The sequence below is a fragment of the Phalacrocorax carbo genome, chromosome 8 (genome assembly GCF_963921805.1).
Source record: "Phalacrocorax carbo chromosome 8, bPhaCar2.1, whole genome shotgun sequence".
Lineage (NCBI taxonomy): Eukaryota > Metazoa > Chordata > Aves > Suliformes > Phalacrocoracidae > Phalacrocorax > Phalacrocorax carbo.
In genome coordinates this window covers 10,314,993-10,340,911 of record NC_087520.1, presented here as the reverse complement: position 1 = coordinate 10,340,911, position 25,919 = coordinate 10,314,993, and the positions used below count along the sequence as shown (strand labels likewise).

The window sequence follows — 25,919 nt, the reverse complement described above, 5'->3', positions numbered from 1 at the left end:
CAGTGGGTGCTGCTGCCCCATGTTTGTGGGGGAGCTGCTGTGCAGAGAGGTGAGAGCAGGGCTGGGACAGGGACTTAGGTGCCACAGCCTCCCGGCTGTGCTGGCCTCAGAGGCATGGCTGGGCACTGCAGAGAGGATGGCCTGGGCTGCTGGCAGAGCTGCTTGTGCTCTGGGGAATGCCAACGGGCAGCGGTTTAGCTCCTGCAACACCTGTGACCACTTCTCGGCCTCAGAAAGGCTGGAAAACGTGAGTTGCCTGAGTCCTACCCCATCTCCAAAACCTGCAGGGAGGGCCAGGGGTTTGAGCTGCCTGATCCCACTGCATGCCCTGGGGTGACTGGGGCAGCCCTGAGGGGAACCATTTCAGGTGGGAGTGGGAGCAGAAAGGATGCCCTTCTCCAGCCCAGCCCTGCAGCTGTAAAACCAGCATCCCCCCCCGAAAGGTGCAAAGTCTCCCCTTCCCAGTGTGAGAGTGAAAATGCCTCCACCTGCAACATCGCTCCTTCAGACCATCTCTGCCACCGCAGCGCAGCACGGTGCAATGCCGTTATCTCTAATGCCTGGGAGCGGGAAACAGATTAATATTCATCACAAGGGAGCGGAGCATATGGAATATGAATAATGCTAATTGTGTCTGTATAGATTTAGTGTAAGAAGCTTCCATGCATTAAGGAGGGAGGGAATTAGTCCTTCTCGGAACCGCTTTAGACTCATTTGTGGTGAAGGAGCGCCTGCCTGCCTGCGGGTTTTGAGACAGGGGTGAGGACAAAACTTGTGTCCCATGCCTGAGCGTGGGAGAGGCTCGGGGATGTGGGGCATCTGTGCAGGTGGGTGCACGCATCCTCTGCCTCTGAAAAAACTGAGCGATGGAGCAAACTCTGTCACTGCAGATACCAAAGAAGAGAAGGGGCTGCCTGCAGATATGCAAGCCCTGCTGCCGTGGGCTGCTGTGTCCAGAGATCCCCCCAAGCTGCCTGAAGCTCTGAGCCTGCCATGGCTGGGCTGGCTTTCCATGTGCATGGCCCCTCTGGACTCTTGGTGCCTGTGGCCAAGAGGCAGTAGTGCAGGGCTGGCAGATGCGTAATGTTCCCACCCTGGGTGCATTTACCTGCCCCTAGGTGCAGGTAGTTGCCGTGCATGGCAGGGAGGGAGCTGGCAGGAGGCAGTGCCCGATGTGCAGGGGGGCTGGAGTGGTTAATGAGACACTGGGGGCAAAAAACTTCATGCCTTAAACATTCATCCCATTTGTCTTCTGGGGACAAGAGTTGGTGTCCTGTTTTAATTGAATCAGCTTATGGCTTTAATCAGGTGAAAAGGAGAAGGCTCATTTGATCAGCTGGGTGGCAGAGGCAGGTGGGGACATCAGACAGGGCGCTGTGGGCCCAGGGCTTCGGCAGAGCCCCTCCGGACCCAGATGAGTGTGTCCCCTTCTAGTGTGGCATGGGCTGACATGGGGCAATGTCACCTCAGTCATGGGGGATCCAGTAGGTGCAGTGGGACCAGGGCCCCCTCCCTGCAGGGCATGGCGCTGAGCTTTCCCCTGTGCCCCAGTGCTGCAGCTGGGGGTTTGGGCTGGACACGTTTCTTCTGCCATGCTCCCCAGAGATAGCCCTGTGGCAGTGGGGAGCCTGGCAAGGGCTGGGGTCATCCCTATCCTGGGGGCTAGAGCTGTCCAGGGATGTTTTGCAGCCCCAGGGGAGGACAGAAAACACCCAGGGTCTGGCTGCTTCCTGAGATGCCTGCTGGCATCCCAGCAGCTGCAGGGTGAGGAACATTCCATACCTTTCCCCAGGCTCTCTGGAGCCAGCAGCCGCAATATCTCAGACTTGACCACTGGCCTCTTTCTCCCCTCCCCTCCCATCACTGAGAACGTGGGATTCCTCTTTCTGCACTTTGATCTCTCCAGTTTTTAGCTCATTCTGGCTGCCTTATAGGCACTAATCCCTCTGCAGGCATCGGGGAGAATCCACCTACACTCCATGTAGCAATCACTTAAGTCTTATTGTGTAAACAAAATCTCAAACACAAAATCCCTAATCCTTAATGGTTGAAGCCTCCAATACCTGTTCCCCCGTGTCCTTCCCGACAGAGGCTGGAAGAGGGGGAAGGTCACTGCTATGTTTGCTCCCATCCTCAACCTCAGCCTGGATTAAACATCCGTGCACGCTTTTAACCTTGGGTTTTTCCTTTCTTCCCAGCAGTCCACACCGGCAAGCCACCCCCGGCCCCCTTCCTGCTCTGGTGCATTTGTTCAGCTTAGGGGATCAAGCTGGGTGACATTTGGAGTTGGGATATTTAAAATGCAAATCTCCCCTCTATAGATAAGTGGAATTTGCTCCCTCTTATGAAGGGAACCTCCGGGGAGAGGCGAGTGCTGCGGCTGGCCAGCTCTGAATGCAAAATCCATCTGGAGGGGAAGGAATGACTGCCTCCCCCCCCCATCCTAGCACTTTTGGGCAAACACTCATGCAATAACCATCCTCATCACCATGAAGGCATCCGAATTTCCCCTAAACACAGTGGAGAGGTAAGAACCGTGGGGCCGACAGGGAGACCTGAGATATTTCTGGGTTACAGTGAGGGAGGGAGAAATCTCGGTGGCCGCTGGTGTAATCCCAGAATTGATGTTTTCTTCCTCTGTGCCCGGGGTGCTGTTGATGTATCATTGTCTCTGCCTCCCAGCTCGAAAATGAAAGCTTTCGCCACTTTTCTTGCTGTAGAGACACAAATGGGTGCCTGAGAGAGAGATTTACACTTTGCCTTTCCTTTTGGAAATGAGGCATGATTTTCCAGCAGCTGCAGATGCTGGACCTGTCCTGGAGCATTGAGACAGGCTGTTGGGGGATGTGGGGGAGAGGAGCCCCCCACCTGCCCCCCCTCCTGGCCTGCCTGCAGCAAACTGGGTGAGTTTACACCCCAAACAGTTCAGCTGAGAGAAGGCTGTGGTCCTGTGCTGCCCCCTCCCACTCCCGTAGGTGTCCCCCCTTGTGCCCCTCCTTGCCCCCCCTTCCTGGGGGTGCAGAATCCAGGCTGAGCTGATTCACCTCCTGGCATGGCTCTGCCTGCAACCTGCTAAACCCTGCTGAAGGAAGGAGAACCAGAGCATCTTTAGGAAAAAACCACTCGATTTTCTGCCAACCACATCCACAATGTGCCTGCAGATATCAGACTGCAGCTGGTTTAGGAGATGGGGGGGCTCAGGGAGGACACGGTGATACATAAGGTGCAGAAGGGGCTGGGATGGAGAAGAGCAGCCCCAGGTGGGAAAGCTCTGGGAGGTTGGGTGGAGGGTTACCAAACATAGAGCCATGAATGGGCAGTGGCTCCTTCCCTGCCTGCAGTTGACCTGCCTGCCCTCAGCCTTGCACTCATCCAGCACAGTTTAACCAAAGGGGAAAATAATAAAGAAGAAAAAGTTCAGCTGTCTTTTTGAGCCGGTCCTGGGCTCCTGCAGCAGTGTCGGAGGGCAGGCTGGGGGCTTCCCGCCATCCACGATATGCCGCGGAATATCTGGAGCCTCATAAATATACTCTGGGAATGGAGGAAAAGGGATTTGAATTTCAACTTTGATGCATAATGTGCTTTCTCTGAAAAAGCAGCCTTCTTGGCAGGGACCGTACAACTTCCCACTAAATCTCCTGGAGGAGCGCGTTGCCAGTTGCAGAGATAAAACCTCAGTGAAACACAATTAGCTTCCACTTGGATTAGCCAAACGTGCCTCTCTCCTCCCACCCAGCCACCCCAGCCCAGCAGTGGGATGGGGACCGCTCGGTGCCAACTCCCCCTGTCCCCAAACCCTGCTGGGAGCAAGACGGCAGCTCTGCCTGGGAGGAGGATAACCTTCTCTTCATGGTTAAGGGGAACTGACGTGTGATGAATGCACGAAAGCCAGAGCGCTACAGGGCAGTCCCTGCCATCTCACTGAAGACAGCAGCTCATCACGGCTGGTTTGCTGTGATTCTCTGCCATTTGGAGGCCGTTGGGGAGCCTGGGGCAGGGTCCCTATACTGTCCCCCACAGTCCAGCCAGCTCGGGGTTGGGGCATGCCACCGCTGTCTCTTTTCCCTTCTCAGTCCCGAAGTAAGGAGAAGGGCGCAGAAAGGACCCGCTGGCAATGAATGTTGCTGAGAGATTTTTTCTTTAGGCAGCAATATCTTGAATATTGATTTTTCTTTTAAAGGCTTATAAGCTGGGATGTTTTCTAGGCTTGAAGTTTTTAGTCTTAAGCATCACTCATGGTGAGGAAGTCTCACTCATGTTTGGCTAAACTCCCTGAGTATCACGCTGAGCACAGACATATGTCAGCCTTTCTTGTGCCCCAGGTGCCTTTTTGGAGCAGGCTCCCACCTCCAGGCTGGGTCACATTGCCCCAGAGCCAGGCTGGCAGGGAGAGCACAGAGGAGGTAGAAGAAATGCCTCGGAGCCATCCCAGGGAGGGGAGCGCGCCCCCAGGCCTGCCACATCTGCCCCACTGGGGAGCAGCTGATGGAGGGACCAAGAGATGCTGGCAGGGCTCTGAGGGGAAACTGGCCCGTTAATTAAGAGCTTAATTACCCAGTAATGAACAGTGGACCTAGCTCAATCTTGAAGCAGACCAAGCGAGTGAAGTGCCCTCAGGGAGGGACAGGGAAGGTGAGCTGAGGGCATGCTTTGCTTTCTGTGGTACTTGCAAATATCTGCAAGATCTATACATGGAGAAAACAAGACACCACAGCCCCCTAGGTACCTCTGTCCCTGTTGTCTCCAAGGTGTCCCCCTGTGCCGTCACTGCCATCCCCCACATCAGTCCCATCATACCGCTCATGGGTGCTGCACCCGTCTCCTGCTTGGGGAATGGGTTATGGCCCCGCTGCCATGCTTGGAGGGTTATGGGGTGCGTGGCTCTCCCGCAGCACAGGACAGCTGCACATCTCATCCTGGGGAATGAGGATGAATGACCCAAACGCAGCCCTGAGTTAGCACAGCCTGGGAATGTGGTGCCAGCAGGAGGACACGGGATGGGGACCATTTGTCCCTCCAGCAATACTACATAATACCCCAGGGAAGACATGCCCTGTGGGGTTGGCATTTCTGCTGGCAGAGGAGGGAGGGGAGTTTGTGAGCTGGAAAGGGAGAAGGATTTCTTTGGCTTGATGCGTTTTGCTGCAGAAAGGCGGTTTCAGCTCCAAGGGTAAGGGAAATGAAACAGAAAAATGCCTCCCATTAAGCAAAAGAGATGGAGAACCCTGTGTAATAGTGCTGTCTGCAGGGGCTTTTCGTTCAGTGTTTGCATCCAGTGTGGCCTCATGCCAGTGCCCAGAGGGAGCCATGCTATGGCCAGACATGCCGTGTGCTGCTGCAGGAGGCAGAGGCCAGAGGGGACAAGATCCTGGCCCTGAAACTCTGGGGCGGGGACAGCCATATCTGTCACCCACCCCATGGATGATGCACAGTGCCCAGTGGGAGGGCGGGCAGATGCCCTCCATGCAGGTCCCTGTGAGCTCCTGGAGAGGTCCCACAGGGGGACTGGGATCTCCCTGACATGAGCTGAGACAGGGGCATAAGGAGCCCCTGGAGGGGGTTTGGTCGAAGCCTGTGGTCAGCCCTGAGGTTCTCCTGACATGACTGACATGGGCAGTGCCAGTGCATCCTCTTGCCCTGCCTGCATCTGCATGGCTCCAGGGAACCCAGCAGAGACCCCAACCCCAGCAGGGATCCCAAGCCCAGGCAGGGCACGGCTGCAGGTGTTCATCGGGGGACGCTCTTTCTCCCCCTTTGTAGTTAACTTTTTTAAAAGCCCAAGTAGACACGATGGGTGTGTGGAAGGAAGAACAACATTCGCTCCGGAGCTTTCCCAAGTAATTCATCCTCTGAGAAATTAATTATCAGCGCTGGTGCTGCATTTAATCAGCATCAGTCCCTGTGTGCCTGGGGTTGGAGGGTGTTGCTGCCTCTGCCTCCAGCAGCTCTGGGCTCCTGCTGGCAGGGAGCAGATCTGCTGCGGTCTGTGGAATGGGGGCTGGAAGCAGGGAGAGCAGATCAGGCCAGGAGGGCACAGCCCTAGAGCAGCTGTGCAAACACTACTGGTGTGGCAGCACCCTGCCAGCCTTGCCCGAGGGCTGGGCTGTGACAGGGCAGCTTCTGTGCTGAGAGACTCAGACGCCTGCAGGGGGGAGTCTCCAGGGTGTCCATCCAGCTGGGAGCAGGAATACAGCCTGGGAGATGGTAGCCTTCAACCCAGCACCGTGTCCTACATTGAGGACATCAAGCCCACATGGGCAGCATGCACACGCGTGTGTATGCATGTGCGGGTGTGTGGCACACTGGAAGGCAGCTGTTGCAATGTGTGTTTGCTGGGGGGGGCATGGGGGCATCTGTTTCAGCAGAGCTACCTCTGGCATCCATCTCCCTGACAAACGGTGTTTGGTTTGGTGGCAGAGCCTTAATGAAAGTGGTGCTGGCTGCAGCACAGGGCGGGGAGTGCCTGCCAGGAGGATGGACTGGGGGGAAAGGAGAAGAAAACGGCAAAAGGACTCCGGATGCAGCTCTTGGAAATGGCCAGATGGCTCCTTGGCAGGACCTGTGTCTTGCTGCCTGGCTAGGGACGCCCGGCTCTACACAGCCAGCCCTGCACGATGAGGTCTCATGCCACCGGGAGAAGGTGCGTTGCTGGTGAGGGACAGGGTCTGGGGGGTCCCCTTCAGTCCATTTTCTGGGCATGAGAAAGTGTTGGCTTTTGTGTGGGACCAGGCTGGTGCTGGGCTGGTGTTGTGGGGCTGTGCACCCCCCAAGCTGGAGGGCAGCAAGCTGGAGGTGCTGCCTGCATGCAGCACGGACTGCCACCAACCTGGACTGCAGGTCTTGGGCTGTCCAGGATAATGCTCTCCCAGGAGGGCCAGGACATTGTGTGTCCGTGGCTGGACAGACAGTCATGCACCACTGGCAGCAGAAGGTGCAGCAGTGCCACCACAGTACCTGGGGGACACCGAAGCCCTGGGGCCAGCAGGACCTCAGCTAAGGCTGGATATTTTGGAGATGGGGGGTGATGGGGGGTTTTGGGGACTTCCAAGACTGTTGCCCTGGGGAAGCTGGAGGTCCCTTGATTTGGGGACATGTTTCTGTCATACTTGTGCCCTCTAGTGGCTTTGTCCCCTCTCTGGTCCCATGGCCAGCAACCCGTGCTGGCTGGGGTCAGCCTGGCCCTGTACCTCTGGCGCTGCCAGCCTTGGTATTCATGTGTGGCCGGGAAACGCTGGGCAAGAAGGGTATGGCTCAGGCCAGGAGGGCACCTCAGCACTGCGTGATGCCATCCCCATGGTCGCCTCCTTCAGGATGGAAGGGAGTGGCTTCTCCTTGTTTTCAAGATGGTTTGGGGTGGAAATGTAATTTTTAGATCTGGGGGTAGGCAATGGATCCCAAAACCTTTCCAGAGGCTTGAATCTGCAGACAAAACTGTTGGATGAGTGACCCCAAAGTGCATTTTATTCCAGAAAATCAAATCTTGAGATTTCTAACACAAAGTTTCTCATTGTTTGACTGCTTGGGGCTGTTTGCTACCTTTCTGTCTCCTGTGTTTAATCACATGACAGCCTGCAAAAACCCCAACATGTTTTTTTTTTCTTCATTCTACTGATGTTTCTCTTTTATCTGAAAGAAATAAAGAGCCCCTTTGCCTCTGGCCCAAGGTAGCCACCGCTTCTCAGCTGCAGTCCTAGGGGAGGGGACACCTGGATGCCCTGCGGCTGCTCCTGCCTCCCGTGTGCATCTCTCCTTCGTGTCTCCTCTCTGCATGTTTTTGGACCCCACCCAGAACTGCAGCAAGGATGGGAAAAGTGGTTTGGTGGGAGAAGCCCAGCCAGGCACCGTGGGTCCTTGGGGTGGCTGGTGGAGCAGGGTGAGGATGGGGTCCTGTATATCAGGGCAGTGTGATCTCCCATGCCCTCCATGGGGACAGGGGGGTGGGGGTGTCCCTGTGCACTTGGCAGCCCTCCCTCCCTGTCCTCCTTATTGCTAGCAGGGGGATAAGCAGTTTCTTTTCCCTCCTAGAAATGCTGCTTGGAAAGATAATTAAATTCTAATTTGTTGTCGGTTTAGGGGAGAACAAAACCAAATGTCACCTGGAGAAGTTCCTGCTGTTGCACCCCCGGGGCTGGCACTGCTGCCCCAGGACTGAGATTAGCCCATCACCGAGAAAGCTGCCATGGTCAATGGTCCCCAATGGGATCAGATAGATGATCGATGCTGGGATTAGCTCGTACCATGGCTGTGGTAACAGCAGTGACCTGGAGCAGCAGCTTCACCCTGCCTGTGCTTGCACTGCGTTAACCCATCCTCTTGGCTGCTGGACTGTTTCATGCACCAAGCAGTGTCAGGCCTCTGCCAGCCTGGTGAGGGGCTTGGGGCAGCAGTGCTCCAGACAGCAACTGCCACAGGTGTTCCGCACTATGGATTTCTCCCCCTTCTAGCCTCGTTAGTATTGAAATTAAAAGCAAGTGTTTGTGAATTGGTAGCTGTTCTCCAAGACCCTAATTAGCAAATCTCTTCATCCCCTGGGGCTGCAATCTAATAATCAAAAAAAAAACCCCAACACCCAAACAAGCCCCAAACCTTGTTTGATGGATCAGGAGCGTTACTGGAACAGTCGGAAGCGGCTCTTCCTGGTTAGTATGGTAATTAAACACTTCAGTTGCAATTATTTTTGCAATTAGATAAGTCTCTAATTGTTATCATAGGTGGCAGGGGTTTGGGTGTGTGTTTGCCAGTTCTTCCTCCCAGAGCTGGAGTGAAGCGTGGATGCTACTGGCGATTCAAGGCCTGCTTCTGTCTGGTTGGCTTGGAGAAGACAAGTCACCAGTGTGCTCGGCTGCTGGGACTCTTCCTGCCTCTTTGCAAAGGAAGGTGCTGCTGAGGTAAGGTCACCTTCTGCTGTGGGATGCTCTCCCCCGGGGTCTTGTAGCTCCCTGTCCCCAGGCTATGCAGGTAGGACCAGGGAGGGGATGTTGCCTGCCAGGGCATCACCTCACTGCAGGTCTCTCCCTGCCCACTGATGCTTTAGTGGAACTCTGTGCTGCCTGGGCTGGGTGCTGTGGGGGACGGGGGCTGCAGCCCACTCCCAGCGCTCCGTGCTTTTTGGAAGTCATTTGCTCTGTGCAATCGCTAATTACTGATAGAAGGGCCAAATCGCCAGGGGTGAAAGTGGTAGGTGCTGAAACTAAACGCTGCGGTCGCTCTGGAAATGGCAGGGGGAGGAGGGACTGGGGACCTGAGAGGGGACCGCTGTGCCGGGTCGGAGGGGAGACCTGCCCGAGCCGTGGTGGGTGTTTCGGGGTACCCAGCCCGGTGTGTTCGTGGGTGAAGCCCCGTGACGAGGCCGGGATCGAGGGGGCCGGGCGGGCAGATCTGTCCCCGGCAGCAAGCAGGGGGAGCTCCGAGACTGCGCTGCCGCCGCGCCGGCCCCCTCCGCGCCGCTCCTCGGGGGGCGGCGGGGACGCGGAGCCGGGGCGGGGACGCGGAGCCCGGGGCGGGGACGCGGAGCCCGGGGCGGGGACGCGGAGCCCGGGGCGGGGACGCGGAGCCCGGCAGAGCGGCAGCAGCGCTCCGGGCGTCCCCGGGTCCTGACACCCACCGAGGCTGGGGGTCAGGCACCCCGACCTGGCCCCGTGCAGGGAGCCCCTTCCAAGCACCCCCACCCTCCCGGAGATCCTGAAGCTCAGGGCGGGAGTGTCCCGGAGCAGCTGGAGGGGCCCGTGAGACTGAGCTCTGCCATCACCCACTCACCCTCTCAGGGCAAAGCCCTGGGACACATGAAACCAGCTGGCCTGGTGGCCCAGCACTCTCCCTTCATGGGGGGATCCTGCAAACAGGGGATGATGTGGGGTGCAGAACAAGCATGCTATGCCCACAGATTATGTGGGTCAGGCTTATTCCAGGAGGAAAACTTTTGCCCCGCAGGACAGCAAGGGTTTCTTGTTCATTCCAGTCCTACCTGGTCCCCCCTGCCAGCTGCCTCCTTCTTCCCACCAGCTCAGGGACCAGGGAGAATATAATCTAGCTGGTCCCACGGGGCAAGGGGCTCTCTGTGGGGGGTGCCAGCCCTACCTCAAGTGGCTGCAACCTGTATCCTGGGGGCTTGTGCTGTGTGTGTCCAGGCTCTGTCCCAGCAGAGGGATGGGAATGGGACAGCAGGGCATAGGGGGACAGGGAGGTTCTTCTCAGGACAGAATACACCTAAATACATCAATCACCACATTTTCCCTCTGTGTTAAATAGATTTTTATAACCTAGATGACTCTGCACAGGCTTAGTGCAGAAACATCTTGTTTTGGCAGTCTTAGTGTTGAGCTGCTGGGGACGGTAGACCCCAGGGACAAATCCCAGCTGTTTAGTGTCTCCCTGCGGCTCAGAAGGCTCCAGAGCCTCTCCTCTTCTTGCAGTGGGGCTGGGACGGGGGGTGTGAAGCAGACAAAGAGAACAGGGATGGCCCCAATGATGCCAAAACCTCCCCAACATGGGAGGCAGGCTTGCCCCAGCATAGGTGCTGCAGGACTGGGCATCCTGTGCATGGACATCCAGCACTCGTGGCTGCCTAGCCCTCTGGCCACATCGTCCATCTCTCTGCCAGGACCCCTGCCCTCTCTGAGGGGTGAATATGGCCCTCAGGCAGGGCACCAGGGAGGCAGTGCCTGTGCTTCCCTTCTCCATCCTTGGCTACTCTGTCTGGCACCAAGACGTTTTCTGCAGCCCCTTCTCCCCCTGGCCTGTGACCACCCAGCCTGACCCACTCCTGTAGGCCTAGGGAGGGCAACCCACCCTGGCCCTGCTAGGGACACATGCTGGCTCCCAACCCAGATCCTTGGGCACCACTGCCTGCTGGTGTGGGGCTCGATGCTGGAGGTGTCACAGCCCAGACAGAGCAGGTGAGAGGCTCTGCTGCAGCTCCTTCGAGGGCTCTTCAAACACACCACCCTCCTGGGAAGAAACTCGGGCGGGCAAAGGCCTCTCCAGCAGTGTCTGGGGATGGAGCAAATGCTGTGTGCCAGAGCAGGGATCCTGCAGGGGAACAGAGAGGGGTTCAATGGCTTTGCAGGGTGCAGGTGGGTCCCTTCCCCCCCTTTCATGCTCCCCAGCGTAAGGGATGATGTATTAAGCACCCACTGTGCCTGGGAGGGACTATGGTGCGATGCTGTGAGGATGCCCTCAGCAAAGCACAGCTATATGCTGAGTGCTGACATTTGGGCAAAGCTGAGCAGGGTCACGCCACCCCAGGAACCATCATCTGACATCCCTCTGAGTAACATTGCTTTGCTTTGTGGTTTTCTCTGCCTGCTCTTTCCATGTGCTTGGGTCAGCCAGCAGTGGTGGGGTTGTTACCTCTGCAAATAGCTGCATAAAAGTAAGTGTCCTGGGATCAGTGGTGCTCTACTCCTTGGTGCTCCTTCTCCCATGGCCCCTCTGCCCATTGCTGTAAGTGGGTCAGGGAGTCTTCTGGGTGGGTGTCCCATGTGAAGTCATATTTCCTGTCCCCACCCCCATGGTGCAGAGAGGAAATCTGTGGCCACACCACGACCTCAGATCTCTTGCAAACCTTTTCCCCAGACTGACTTTGCTTCATTCTGCTGATTAGATTAGCAGCCTCTCAGAGGATGGCTGGTATTTTGCCTTTACCTCATCAAAACTAAATGTGTTTCGGAATATATGTGCAGCACACAGAGGGGGAAAGCATGAAGCAGAAGAGCTGGAATTGGCATCCCCTCCACCCCTGCTGTCAGGCAATGACATCAGTAGAGATGACTCTGCCTTGTGTCCTCACTGCTGCAGGGTGAGCACTGTGTCTGCCCCGGGGACGTTCACTGTGAGCTGTTGTGCCCTCCAGGTTCAGGGTTTCGTGCTACTCCCCCCTGTGGGGCAGCGCTGAGGCCATGGTCATGCCATTCCAGGGAGCAGCCTCTGCACTGCAATCTCCCTGTTGAGCAATACTTGTGCTTTGGCTCTTTTCACATCGAGGGACTTGCAGCCCAGCAGGGGCTGTGGAGTCATGAGGACCTTGCTGCCCTGCCCTGCTCCTGCCACCTTGCTCTCTAAGCCTCTGGTTCTCCTGCTGACAGGCAATGGCAACTCCAGGGTGATCTATGGGAGTCCATCTGAGAGGTGAAGGCTGATACGGTGCCCCAGGGCACGGGGCCCTGCGCTCACCTGCAGCAGCCCCAACTCCCTCCCTGCTGCACGTGTGGGCAGGCAACACTGGCTCTTGCTATCGCCATGACCTTGTCTAAGGTCAGCAGTGTTCAGCATGCAGCAGGGACAAGTGTACCTAGCTTCCAGTATGTGGGTGACCGTATCCCTCCCCCCGCCCCCGGGCACAGTCAATATGGGAGAGCCCAGGTTATCAGCATGAATTGTTGAAGAGAGCATGTGGAGGCCAGGGTGACCTTGTCTGGCTCTTCCTGAAAAAGGCTGCACAAAGTGGCTCTCTGGAGCTGAGAGGCATCCCCATGCATGGCAGCCATGTTCTCCAGCCCAGCACTGCTGGGAGAGAGTGGCAATGCCCAGTGCAGCATCAGCCCCTCACCCTGGGAGCCCTGCCAGTATCCCCACGAAAGCTGCTGGCAATTTATGTGGAGCTGATGTAGGCTTGCATGAAAATGAAGTGTGCTGGAAATCCATGCACTGAATGCAGCTGCCTCTGCAGTGTGTGGAGGGGCAGGCAGGATGCAGGCATCTTCCAGGGCATTGCAGGGTGGTTGTGTAAGCCCACACCTCCTGGACAGCTGGGGGAGCACAGCTCTGTGAGCCTCCCCTGGGTTTGGAGAGCAAATGGTGCTGGAGAGAAGACTGAGGATGCACTTCTGATGGTATCACCCTCTGCATCAGGTACCATCAGGATGGGATGAATGGACCAGGGAAAATGCAGTGGGTGCCACAGCAGGGAGAGCTGCCCCCTCCACTCATTTGCACCCAGTGACCCTGGCCCCATACTCACCCTGCAGCCCTCGCCTCTGCCGTTGAGTTTCTCCCTGAGGAAAATTGAGTGTTGTCGTTTCAACCTCACAGGATTTTGGAAGAGGGCAGCCAGGAGTTGAAGGCTGGGAGATGTGGGTCCTAGGGCAGCAGGCTGGCTGGGACTCATGGGAAGGCTCTGGTGCTGGAAAGGGTTAAATTGCACATGAAGACAGAAAGAAAAGAAAAAAAGAAGAGATCATTGGTCAGTGCCAGCCTGGTTGAGCCAGGCTTTGGTCTGTGGAGCACCAGCTACAGCATCAGGGGGCAGACACCAGGCAGGGTGGGGCAGGCACATCATGACTGGGACAATGATCCTTTCCTATGGGAACTGGCTTCTCTCTGCCCATGTACTATGGCCACGGTCATGCCCCAAGCTGCCCTCAGCACAGCTGATGTGTGCAAGAGGGTGATTCAGAGCTGCTTGCTAGGCTCTGGTGTTTTCTGCCTGTTACCTCCCTGTTAGTGCTGAATGTTCCTTCTCTCAGGCCTTTCATCTCCCTGGACCTCAGGGACTGGTCTCAGAACCTACAGCCATGCCCAGTGCTTGGCACGCTCCTCTTCAGAGTCCTGCCCTGCTGCAGTGAAGCAGGTTCCTGAGGTCCGCCAGGTGTTCTGGGTACAAGTAGTGCTTTCCTTTACTGGTTTTGTGTGAATTGCCTTGCCTCTTTGGTGCCTGGTGGGGAAACAGAAGCAGCTGTCTTCCCTTGCATCCCTGCCTGGCCCTGACTCTCCACCCTACCTGCTTCTCATCTATGGAAATGCCTCCAGCCCTTAAATGGCAGTGGTGCTCCCATGGCCTTTTGATTTCCAAAGTAGTGATGACTCTGACTCCCTGTCCTTGCTCCTGACACCCTTGAGACCAGCTGCAGTTCTCCAGTATTCCCACTATTGTTTGCTGCTCTTTCCTCTATGCCTCATAACAGGAAAGAGCACTGTTTTTAATGGCAGTGATTCAAAATACTACTAGTTGTACTTTTCCCTGAACGACCCCATGGAGCTGCTCTGAGCTGAGCTCTGGTCACTCTTATTTGGGAGGTTATGAGTTTGTGGAATGATTTATGTTGGTCTTTTTCTGTTAATGTGGCTGAGGCAGATGACTGGGAAGACTACGCAGAAGGGAAGGGGGGAGAGGAACCAGCTCAGTTCGTGCTTGGGGTAAAATTGGCTGCCAGGCTTTTGGTGTATAGATAAATCCTGTGCCCACCTGTCATGTGTGGTATTAGTTGATCCAGATCATCTGCCAATAGCAGATGCATATGTATCTGACTATGGAAAAAGGGGTTGGAAGGGGTCCCATGCAATCCTTGATGCATCGTTTCTGTGCAAGTGAGCAGGCTAAGAAGAGAAGTAGAGAAAGTAAAAGCAGTAACTGATCATTTGGTGCTTGAGCAACTCTTATCTGATTGTGAGCAGAAACCACAGCAGTGGTGCTGTGTAGGACCGGAAGGAGATCTCTGGATTTAGAAAGGTCAAGAAACATCCCTATGCTTGAGTCTTCCTCTCTCGCTTCCCTCACAGTTTCTGCAACTCTCAGTCTCTTCCCTCCAACCTCCTGAACACTTGGGAGCAAATCTAGCTGGGAGGCTCATTGGGTTTGATTTTAGTGGTGGGGGAACCTCACCACACAGAGGCGAGGACAGTCTGGAGCCACAAGCCAGTTCCCTGCGCTGGGGTTTTTGCCAAGCCCTGCTGGCATGGGGCACTCACATGCTGAGATCCTGGGGATGGCAGTCCCCTGGCTGCCATTGACCCCAGTGTGGGCTTTGGATGCAACTCCTGTAGCGGGATCAGGCCCTCTGGGGAACTAGAGGAAGCACCTTCTCTACCTGGGAAAGGTGGGAGGAGGCAGGCTCCAGTGACCCTGACCTCTGCCTAGGGAAGAGAAACCCATTTTTCTTCCCCTTTTCTTTCCCTCCATCTCATTATTCTCCCTTTGTGGTAAGGTAGCACTCTGAGAAGTCATTGATGTCTTTCTTCTCTTCTCCCACTTGGCTGCATAAGGAAGTCCTGCCGGCCTGTTGCCCTTGGCCAGCTCTCCCCAGCCAGCTCCAGTGTCCCAGTGCATGAGCTCTCAGTTTGCCCAGGAGCTGCACTTTTGTGCAAATAAACAGCACAGCTCTTCCTTTGTCTCTGTATGTTTGCAGAAGCATGTCTACCATGCCAGGCCCCTGCTCTCCATATGTTTTTATATATACCTACAACTACATTTACCAAATGCTATACCTTTGCACTCTTTATTAGCTCTTCAAAAGCTGGAAAGGCAGCCCCAGGAGCAGTGGTCTTGTATTTGGACTCATCCATCCCTCTGCGTCTCCTGGGGCAGAGTACCCTGACCCAAGCTGCCCCTCTGCCTTGGGTAAAGTCACATCTGAGCCCCAGGGGAGGCACAATGCCAGCTGAGCCTTTTGGATGGCTCTGCCCTTTAGTTCACCTCCCTACGTTCTCTTTTTGGTAGCTTGAGGCCATGTTTCTGGGACAGGATCAAGGGCATGAATGCGGCTTCTTTGCTGGCACACTGGTAATGGGGAGTCAAAGGACTCCTTATCTATGGATGGAAAGTTTCTGTGCTGCTTATCAGGCACTGCCTAGAAGTTAGATTAAAGTCTCGGGAGCAGCAGTTTGCACCATGGCAGACAGCATGCTTCTCTGTTCTCCTTATGCTCAGGTGGGTGAATGCCTCTGGGCAAGGTGGTGTGCAGGTGGCCCAGCCCTGCAGGGAGGTGGGAGCCCAGGGAGAGGACTGATGCCACAGCCCAGCACAGAGCTCATCCGCCTTGCACCCATTGTGCTTCCTCGCTGCACCTGCAACCCTCCGAGGGCCCTAACCCCTGTCACATGCTTGGATTGACACTGAGGGAATTTTTGGCTCTAACTTTATGTGGGTATTTGTATTTATAAAAGTATTTGCCAACCTAATTTTGGATATTCTTGCTCATTTCCAGAGATGGGAATGGAGCTTGCTGTTGGCTGAATTTGCTGCTGATGCATACTGACAGCCGAAATGCTGAGGGTGCATGGCTTGGCCGGGAAGGAAAACTGCTGAGTCACTCTGCAGGGGGCTGGGGACTCAGGTCTTGGCTATTGCAGGGACTTGGAGCCTGACCATGGTTGCCCTGACTCTGTTCCCCAGGGCTAACATCCTGTTCCCAAGCCCCCTGCAGCTCTGCTATGTGCCCAGGCCTTGCCTGCCCCTGGAGCATGGGACACAGCTGGTTTCTGGGAGCAGCCACAGCTAATGCTGTTCTGTACAGCAAATTCTGAAGGCAAAGCTGTCTCCATTACCCAGCAAAGTCAGAGACGTTTTGTGTTCCCTGTGAATGGGTGGCGATTGCAGGGGTGTTCCAGCCACATGTGAAGCTGGAGCAGCTGGACCTGTGCTGCCAGCATGGAGGGACGTGAGCTGAGTCCCTGCTGGTAGGTGATGAATTTCTAAGTGGCTGCAAAGAGCAAGAGTTGCCTGGGCAAGGATCTCCTGCTGGGGCTTTGGCTTGTTGCTTAAAAGTTCATGGACAACATGGGGTCCCACCTCTGCCTTCCTCTCTGGGGGTGGACCTACCTTCAAAGCCCCACACGTAAGAAGGCTCTTACCTCTTGAGGGCTCCATCAGTCAGCAAGATCCCCTTCCCGTTCCTCATCTCCAGTTTCAGGGGTTTACCCTCCTGCTTGCCCTGGCCCTGCCTGCTGCTCCTGCCCCTGGACTGGGACTTCTGTATGGGAGGCAGGCAGGAGCTGCTGGGGCCCCCAGTCCTCCAGCAGTGCAGCAAGTGCTGGTATGCCACCCGGAAATCCCTGTTCAGTGTCCCGTAGAGGATGGGGTTCAGGGCTGAGTTGGCGTAACCCAGCCAGAGGACAACAGACATGGGTGTGCCTTTCACCCTGCTGTCCCCCCACATCCCCCGGTATGTGAACACTGTGAAATAGGGGAACCAGCATGCAATGAATGCTCCCAACACCACCGCCAGCGTCACGGTGGCTTTGTGCTCTTTCACCATGGGTGGCATGGGGGTGTTGCTGCTGGAGCACCACGTGTGGTTTATCCTCTTGGCTTGTTCCCTTGCTATCTTCAATATCCGATAGTAGGTGATGCACATGATGACCAAAGGGATGTAGAAGGTGAGCAAGGCGTCCACTAGCCCATACACAGGATTCACCTCCAGTATGCACTCCGTGTTGCAGCTGCGGCCTGTGTTTTGGACTGCTGTCCCATTGGTGTTCCAGCCCAGGTGGATGGGTAGGAAAGACATCATCAGTGAAACGGTCCAAATAACAACTAAACCCACAGCCACCCGGGAGGGAGTGACCAGCTGGTTGTAGCGGAGTGGGGTGGTGACGGCAAAGTAGCGGTCCAGGCTGATCATTAAGAGGTTCAGGATGGAAGCCGTGCACAGCATGACATCGAGGCTGGTGTAGATGTTGCACAAAGTGCTGCCAAAGGGCCACTCTTTGGTGAGTTCATAGAAGGCAGAAAATGGTAGCACCAGGAGGCCCAGCAGCAGGTCAGTGATGGCCAAGGAAACAACGATGCAGTTTGTCAAGCTGCGGAGTCGGCGGTCAAGGGTGACGGCCAGGCAGACGATGACATTGCCACAGAGTGTGATCACGATAAGGATGGTGAGGCAGGAACCAACCAGCAGCTGCAGGGGGAAGTCCATCCTTTTTTGAGAGCTTGTATGGTTGTGACATGAATCCATAGTGCATGGATGGAGCAGTACTGCTCTCACTGTCTCCAAACCTACTTGGAGTGAGCCTCTACCAGGCAGGCCTAGTGTCTTTTCCAAAGCAACCTTGGGCCTACAGTGGCCTTGGAGAACATTGCAGTCACTCCATAGGTTCAGCCTTGTATGCTAGGAATGATACAGCCTAGGGAAAGATGTGCCCCGTGACTCGCTTGTGCCTGTTGCTCCCATCTGGGAGCTCAGTGCTGGAGCCGATCACCTGCAGCAGCTGCTGGTGGGTCTCAACTGCTCCCTTTTCCTCTCCTGCTTTCTCCTTTCTTCTGAGTGACCATGGGGGCAGGTTCGGTGGGGTCTCATATGCGCTGCATGTTTGGTTGGTGACAGCGGTCAGCAGTGCTCCAGCAGGGACAGAGCTTTGCCACCTCCTGAGGACAACCTGCAAAGAAAGCACCAGCTCAGAGTTGCAGTGGGCAAAGGTCCTTTGAGCTGCCCTTCAAACCCCTCCAGATATGGGGCATCTGCACCATGCTGGATGCTCCAGCCCACTTAAACCTGAACTGGGAGTCCCTCAGCAGCCAAGCACACGTGTCCCTGCCAGCTGTCCTTCCCCAGCCCCAGAGATGTCCACATTGTAGGGGTGTTGAGAGAAGGGCAGGGATTTAAGGGGCACTGAATTCCTATAGGGTTACAAGGGAGGATATGAGGAAAGAATTTTCCTGAGAAAGCGGTGTGCTTTTCTTACACAATCTAGCAAAATTAGTCACTGCTACGTAACTTCTGAAACTCAGCTGTGGCTGTAAGTCTCATTAAACTTTGCCTTTGTATCTGCACTTCGTGGCAGCCTGTGCGTAGGGTTGGTCCCTGCCATCAGCAACCACGCAGGCTCCTGCAGCCCAGAGAGGAAATCCTCACTTAGCTCAGGGCCCTGAGGGGAAAGAGGAACCCATTTGCCAGTGGTGCAATGTTCTAGGGAGGAGGTGGCTGGGAAGGGCTCTGACAGCTTTGTCAGTCCTGTTCCCAACAGCTGAAGGGGAGCATTAAGGTTTGTTTTTCAGGGAGAGTTTGGATGGAGCTGCTCCTGCTGTGGTATAGAGACAGAGAGTGGAGAAATGGGAATATGAATAACATTGAATGGGATCATATGAACAATATGACTGTTGTCTGGATGTAAATAACAAAAAGCCATATTTAGCAAGGGCAGAAACAACACAGAAAACCTCTCTAACCTCCAAAAGAGCTTTTAGCTGCGGTGGCCTCTGGGACCACGCTGCTCTAGATTCAAAGGTTCCTGTGTGATTGCAAGCAGCACCCGTGTTGGGCAGGCACTAAAAGGGAAACTGAGGCACTGCAGGGACAAGAGAGAGGGAGGGATGGGAGCAGGCTGAGGAGCCCACCAGCCTGTACTGGGACCCCCATGGAGCTGCCTGTGCTGCAGCTGTGGTCTTCCCCCATGAGCTTCCCGGGTGAGGTGATGGGTCTCCCCATCATCCCCGATGTGCTGGTGGGGGAGAGCTGCACCAGCCCCCTTGGGTGGTGCAGGACTCAGCTCTCCAGGCTCTCTGCAGCCCATGGAGCGGCAGTGAAGCCCTCCCTGGTGGTGCACAGACTTGTGCAGGAAGGTAGAGCTGATTCTCCCCAGGGTGCAACAGGCTGTGGAGATGGAGCAAACAGAAGAAACTCCAGGAAAGGGAAAGGTCCAGCCTTGGCAGAGGACAGAGGTAAGATTTTAAAGGTAAACTCACCCTGCAAGAACAAGATAACAATGTGGAGCAGGCTGAAACACTCTTCAGGTGATTTATGCCTTTGATTCGCGGTTAAAGGCATGGGGGCCAAGGGAGGGAGTATAGTGGGGAGACTGCATGGGTAAATAACTACTTGTTTTGGTTTAACCCCAGCTGGCAACTAAGCACCACACAGCTGCTCACTCACCCCTGCCTGCCCCTGCCTCCCCACTGCTTCCCCTGCCATGGCATGGGGGAGAGAATTGGAAGGGCAAAAGTAAGAAAACTCATGGGTTAAGATAAGAACAGTTTAAGAATTGAAATGAAATAATAATAATAATAATAATAAATTGTAGTGAAAAGGAAAACAACAAAAAAGAGAGATAGGAACAAAATCCAGGAAAAATAAGTGATGCAGCTGCTCACCATCCTCCGACTGACGCCCAGCCCGTCCCCAAGCAGCGATCATTTCCCTGCAGCCAGCTCTCCCTGGTTTATATACTGAGCATGACGTCATACAGTATGGAATATCCCTTTGGCCAGTTGGGGTCAGCTGTCCTGGCTGTGCCCCCTCCCAGCTTCCTGAGCACCTGGCAGAGCAGGGGAAGCTGAAAAGTCCTTCATTTGGTATAAAAACTACTTAGCAACAACTAAGATATAAATGTGTTTACAATGTTATTCTCATACTAAATCTGAACCACAGCACTATACCTGCTACTAGGAAAAAATTAACTCTATCTCAGCTAAAACCAGGACACTACTGATTGCCAGGAGCTGTACAGTGGAGAGGTGGGGACTGGACCAGTGAGATTGGAGATGGTACCTGTAGCCCTGATGCTTCTAAAGGAATTGAAAGTAAATGACAAATGGTGAACCGACCCATGGGAAGCCTTCTGCTGAGCACAGCAAACTCATTGCCAGACAGGCGGTCCTCTGAATTCGGGTACTGGGATTACGGCTGTCGGGAGAGGGATGCAATGCTTTCAGCCACAGCAGCAGCGTGCGGAGTGGTTCCTCGCCTCCTGCTGCAGCGCAGGCTCTTGCCATGGAAAGCTCTTTGTTCACGCACAAAAGGAGTGTGGAACAAGCCGAGCGCTGCCTGCCCGCTGACGGCAATGACGAGAACAGGTTGTTCTCTGAGAAGGGTATTTCCAAGTGAAAGGGATGTTTTTTTGTTGCTCCCAACACGTGGAAATGGCAGGATAAATTATAGGGGGAGCAGCACACTTAGAAAATGCTGTGGGTGGATTGCAGCCTTCTACATGGTTTCTTCACCACACATCAATAACCTGCTCCTGCCACCAGCTCATGCAGCTCACAAGGGCTAGGGCTCAGCTTTGGCTCTGCTGGTGGGTCCCAGCTCTGGGTGCTCTGGCGTGCTTGCCACCCGCAGCAGTGCAGGCAGCACCACAGGGCAGCCCCTTGGGTGCAGCCCTGCACTGCAGACATGGCCAGAGTAGTTTTGTTTCTTATTGCTTTATCCAGTTACCTCAGGGCAAGAAATGAGCGCTTTTTTTTTTTCCCTCCGGCAGCAGTAGGAAGTATTTCCAAATGAAACACGGAACTACAGGGTTGAGCTGTGGAAGGAAGGAGCAGGGGTCCCCAGACAAAGGGGACAGGTGTCCCCATCCCTGCAGAGGAGCCCAGGTAGAGCTGGGCTCTTGGCAGCTCTCAAAGCCTGGGCACGGGTACCCTCCCTGTACACTTACTTGGGCTGCAGGGCTCGGCTGCCTGCAAACCCTTGTGACTTTCTTCCTCCATGGGATGGGGCAGGACCTGATGGTTCATACATGGGATGTTGCAACCCTAACTGTGGGGGTATGAGAGACTTTCCCGTATCCCTTGGCCAAATTATCTTATGGAAACATTCCCCAAAGTGATCCCAGCTTCTGGATGTGGCTTTGCAGAAAAAGCAGGGGGCTGTGGGCTCAGCCCTCTGCCATCAGGGTGCAGTCCCTGGGGCAATGCACCCAGCTTGGGCCTCTCTCCTGGAGCACTGGCCCTCTGGGACTCCACATCTGCCCCTGGTTTTCTGCCAAAATCACTTGCAGCCACCTTTAATACCAGGTCCTGTGTCCTCTACTCCTGTTGTGTTTTGGCAGGGCGAGTTTATTTCTTCCTTGATGTATGAGTGGAGCAGCTGTTTCCCATGGCAGCCTTTCTAGCAATAGCCTGAATAAATGATACCCTTCCAGCCCTGTCTCACCAGGCAGCTTTTACGTTTACCTGATTATCCTCATTATCACAGCCTAGACCTGTTCCTGGTTCAAAATCACCCTCCTGACAGTGAGGGACCAGAGCAGGGCATTGCTTCTGGGTCATATTTCTAGTGCCTTTTCCAGCGGCCCTGGTGCTTTGATGGACACTATCTCTGCTGTGAAGACTTGTCAGATTGTATTTGTTTTGTTGCAGTCATCCCAGGGTTCCCTAAAAGCCAGATATTTTTCCTGTGGTGTTTTCAGTTGCTCAGAGTAGCAATTCTTGCTGTTATCCCATAAGCATATGAACGTGTGCCAGCCCATTGTGTTTCTGTCGATCTTCAGATCCTCTGGTTCTTCTCCTGTAGTACTTGGTCCCTTGTCCAGTTCAAAACTACTCCCATGTTTCTCACCAGTACATTTTCTTAAAGAAGCTCCCTTTGTCTGAGCCAACATCACTAATGAAAACCATTACATAAAATTTATCTCTAGGCTGATCTTTAAGGAACTCTATTAATAGCCTTCTCCAGAGCATTAATGATCCTTCCATTGTAATGTACTATCTTTTCCCCATTAGCCTCCTTATAAATTCTTATAGTAATTCCTGCCTTCTCCTGCCTGAATAGATATTTTCTGCTCTGTTGCAGCCCATGTTACATTTAATCCACTGTGGTCCCATTTAAAACAGCAATTATCTCGTCTGGGGAGGGTGCTGTGATTTATCCATGGGAAATTTCTGTTGCATTTTATCCTTTTATCCCTCCTCCCCATCTTTCAGCATCCTTTCCTTCAGCATTTATTCCAGCACTTTGTGCAATTTTGCAGCAAGACTAATGGGATGCAGTGCCTGCTCCGGCAGTGTAGGTAATATGTTTGCTGCTCTCTGTTCACATGCTTCTACTTCTGGCTTAATACATTTGCTTAAAATCTGTTAAAAGCCTAGGTACATTGGCACCATGAGTGGATACATGGGCAGAAAGGAGCACTCAGTGAATGCCTGAATGTCGCAGTCTGTCTTTGGCAACTGTTTCCCACTACCCAAAATGGCACCGACAGCGATGGTTAGGGGCTCAGGATAAGGACCCCATGAAGCTCCCCAGAGCTCCCCATTTCAGCTCTTTTAGGGACTGGATGGGTCTGCTCTCAGTCAGACCTGAAATGTCACTCTGCCTCCTGCATTAACTTCTTTCCAAGCAAAGTGTCGGCAGAAGTTACTTAGGAGCAAAGCAAATTCCCTGGCCCTGCAGAGCTTGCAACAGTGTGTCACAGCTTTTTCTAAAATTACGTTCCAGTGCTTCCAGAGATAAACATCTGGGCACCCTGTGGGAGATACTTCAGCCAAGGCTGTGAGATGGGCAGGAGTCTGGGCCTCTCTTCTGGTCTGAAAGAGGATGTTTGAGGCTTGATGGTGGGAAGTGGACACAGCCAGTAGCTGCAGGGACCCTGGAAAAGGGCTGTTTTGATCCTCTGCCAGAGCCATGAGCCTGCCACACTACAGGACAAGACCAAATTTGCTATAGTTGGGGCTTGAAGGCAACGTAAGAGGGGACAAGTGTAAGAGTGATGCAGAAACTAGCTTGCCCTGTTGTCTGTGGAGGGCTTTGGTGAGGTTGTGGGGTTGTTTATGGGCAGCCTTTCTGGAAGGGCTGTGCTCTTTCCCACACCTCCCATGTGGTGCTGCACCCCATAGCAATATCCAGCATGCCTCTGCCCCTACGCTTGATGAGCCCCACTGCTGGAGCTCTTTCTCCCTTGCAATCGTTTGTCTCCACTATGCTCCCCGGGGCAGGGGTGTCGGGTGTGCTCCTTGTGGGTGCTCACCTATCCAGGGTCCCCTATGCCCTCATTCAGGTGGGTAGACACAGCTTACTCCATGGTCTTACAGGTGTGCAGACAGTTGCAGTCTCATTTTTGCAGAGCCCCTTTGCAATCTTTCTGTGCCTCTGGGGCTGTGGGGGAACACGGGGGTCCTGCCTGGCTGTACCCCCAGCCACTTTTGTCCCTGCTTCTTGGTCTCCTCCAGAGCCTGGAGCTCCTTCTGTCCCATCCCAGCCTGAACCCCAGCTGAAACACAGCAGCAATTACTGCCTCTGGTGTGAGCAGAGGGACTGGGGGAAGCAGGACATAATTCCTATCATGGCCACCAGGCCTCCATTGGGCCCCAGGAGGAAAAGGGCTCTGTGGGTAAGAGGGAGTTCAGGACCCTTGAAAAAGAAAACCTGAAGAGGGAGGTAGGCGGAAGCCCGCATAGCAGTCAGCGTTTTGAAAGTTTTCTCTACAGAGGGTGTCTGGGAAAGGTGAAACTGAAAACAGAGGTGCTGGGCTCATGGGTGTGCTTAGAGCTGCCTGAGTTCCCAGCAGAAGTCCGAGGGTCAGCCTCCTGCAAAGCCTATTCCGGCTCAGGGGCAGCAGGGACCGCCTAACGCTGGCAGCTACACACCCCTCCTGTGCCAATGCTACAGCCCAGCTTCGGGGTACCCTGCCCCAGAGAGCCAACTGTGCCCCCAGAAGGGGCAATCCCTACTCCGGTGGATGCCCACCGACTGCCAAGGTGTGGAGGGCTGGATGGAGGGGCTGGGGTGCTTGGAGAAAGGGCTTGGGCAGCTCGGTTCAAAAAGTTGGCTTAACAGCAAACCTTGTGGGGAGGCTGCTTGAGCAAAGATGCTTCACACTCACATGCAGATGCTTAGGCAACGCAGGGCGCTGCCTGTGCCCTGGGCACACTACACCCACATCCTCCCTCTGACCCTGATGTTCTGGGCTCCAGTGGTCCTCACCAGCAACAGCCAGCAAAAGTCCCCAAACTGGCCTCTGCTCCAGGTACAGCATGATGATGATGATGCAAAGGTCTGATGAGAGACACAGCTAGCCCATTGCAGGGTGCTTAGCATACCCCAAACTCAGCAAGGACCCACCAACCCCTGTGAGATATCACCTAGAAAGTGATTTACCAGTGTAACAACCAAGCGAAAAGTAAGACAAAAGCTTTACCTGGGAAAAGTGCTGCTTTCCTACAGCCCCATAGCAGGTGGGAGCCCTCGGTGGCTGCGCTGCCTCCAACTTTCCTCCAGCGTGTGTGTCTCAGCTTGTGAAGGCAGCACAAGTGGGTGGGATCAGAGCTGTGAACTCAGGCACTGAGGTTATCATCCGGCAAATTTGAAATGCTGAAAGTGAGCTGTACTCCAGGCACGTGGTGTGTTGGGCTCCACTGAGCTGTGCCAGGCACAGAGAGGGGTGTGGGATGCCTGCTGCCTCCCACTGCTTCTTCCTTGTGTATTACCATCACCTTCCTCGCTAATGTTAAGGTTTCAGAGCTCTTGCTGCTTGCTTGCCATGTGCAAAGCCTCCTTCCTGAGTGGCTCTCTGCTGCAGGCATGCACTTGCCTGCTGCTGGGAGGCCTGATGCCATCAGTCACTCCCAGTGCAAGCCTGGATTTGCAGTGTGAGCCCCGGAGAGCAAGCACAGATGAACCTGGAGCTGGGCTGTCTGAGATGGCTCAGAGGCCACAAGGAGATGGAGGCTTTCAGGTTGCGCTGGGAAGAGATAGAGAAAAAAAGGGGGGTAGCTGCAAAGTGGGAGGAGGAAACTGGAGCCCAGCCAATGCCGGGGCGTGCAAATTTGCTCTTTATGCAATCCAAGGAGGCAGGAGGAGCCCACGCCTATGTGCTGGAGTTTCTGTGTCGCGGCCAGGAGAGGCTTCACATACTCTGGGTCAGTGGCAGGGATGCTCTGGGTTGGGAATCCTTCTGCAAGGCTGCGCTCACCTCTGCTGAAAATTATCCCCTGCATGTGCGATGGCAGGGAGGTACCACATCAAATGACAAACAGGCAGTGACAGTGTTTCATGTCTCTCGAATCTTTCATCTGTGGGTTTCAAAGCACTGTGTGAGTATCAACTGCTGGGCCAGCTGTGCAAGGGCCTGTTTCCCCTTTTAGCTCTCCCTCTTGAGCTGAGCAGGTCCTGGGCTGCCTGCAGAGCTAGCCACCCCCCCACCCCCGGCTCCACATGGCCCAGGAAAAACAGTCCCACCAGCGATGCACTGACAGTGAGGTGCTTCACTCCCCACCAGCCACTTCTGAGCCCCCTGAGCAGATAACCAGGGAGTGACTTATTACAGTCTGCATGTGGCCCTGGACTCCCCAAGCTGGAAGGAGAAGGATCCTGCTGCTCCCCCAGCCGGGCTGAGCTCCCCCAATGCCCTGTGCTGGGAACAAAGAGAACATCCCAGCCTCCATCTCTGCCAAACAGGAATAGCAGCGGCACTGGCACACAGACCAAAATGCTGTTGATGTTGTGGTTTAACCTGTCAGGCTGCTAAACGCCACACAGCCATTCTCTCACTCC

General features: G+C 54.7%; 1 protein-coding gene across 2 annotated transcripts; it reads right to left on the bottom strand.

Annotated features, from left to right (window-relative positions):
• Window positions 1-9,652: 9,652 nt before the first annotated feature.
• Window positions 9,653-25,095, bottom strand: HRH2 (histamine receptor H2). Of its 2 annotated transcripts, none has more exons than XM_064458588.1 (4): window positions 24,565-25,095; window positions 16,567-18,090; window positions 12,959-13,120; window positions 9,653-11,028 (listed from the first exon to the last, which is right to left on the bottom strand). In XM_064458588.1, the coding sequence occupies exons 2-3, from the start codon at window positions 17,667-17,669 to the stop codon at window positions 13,102-13,104; spliced, it is 1,122 nt and encodes a 373-aa protein (XP_064314658.1). In that variant the 5' UTR covers window positions 17,670-18,090; window positions 24,565-25,095; the 3' UTR covers window positions 9,653-11,028; window positions 12,959-13,101. The 2 variants fall into 2 exon arrangements, with proteins under 2 accessions (XP_064314658.1, XP_064314657.1); XM_064458587.1 differs by lacking the exon at window positions 24,565-25,095 and adding an exon at window positions 19,802-19,836.
• Between the last annotated feature and the right edge of the window lie 824 nt (window positions 25,096-25,919).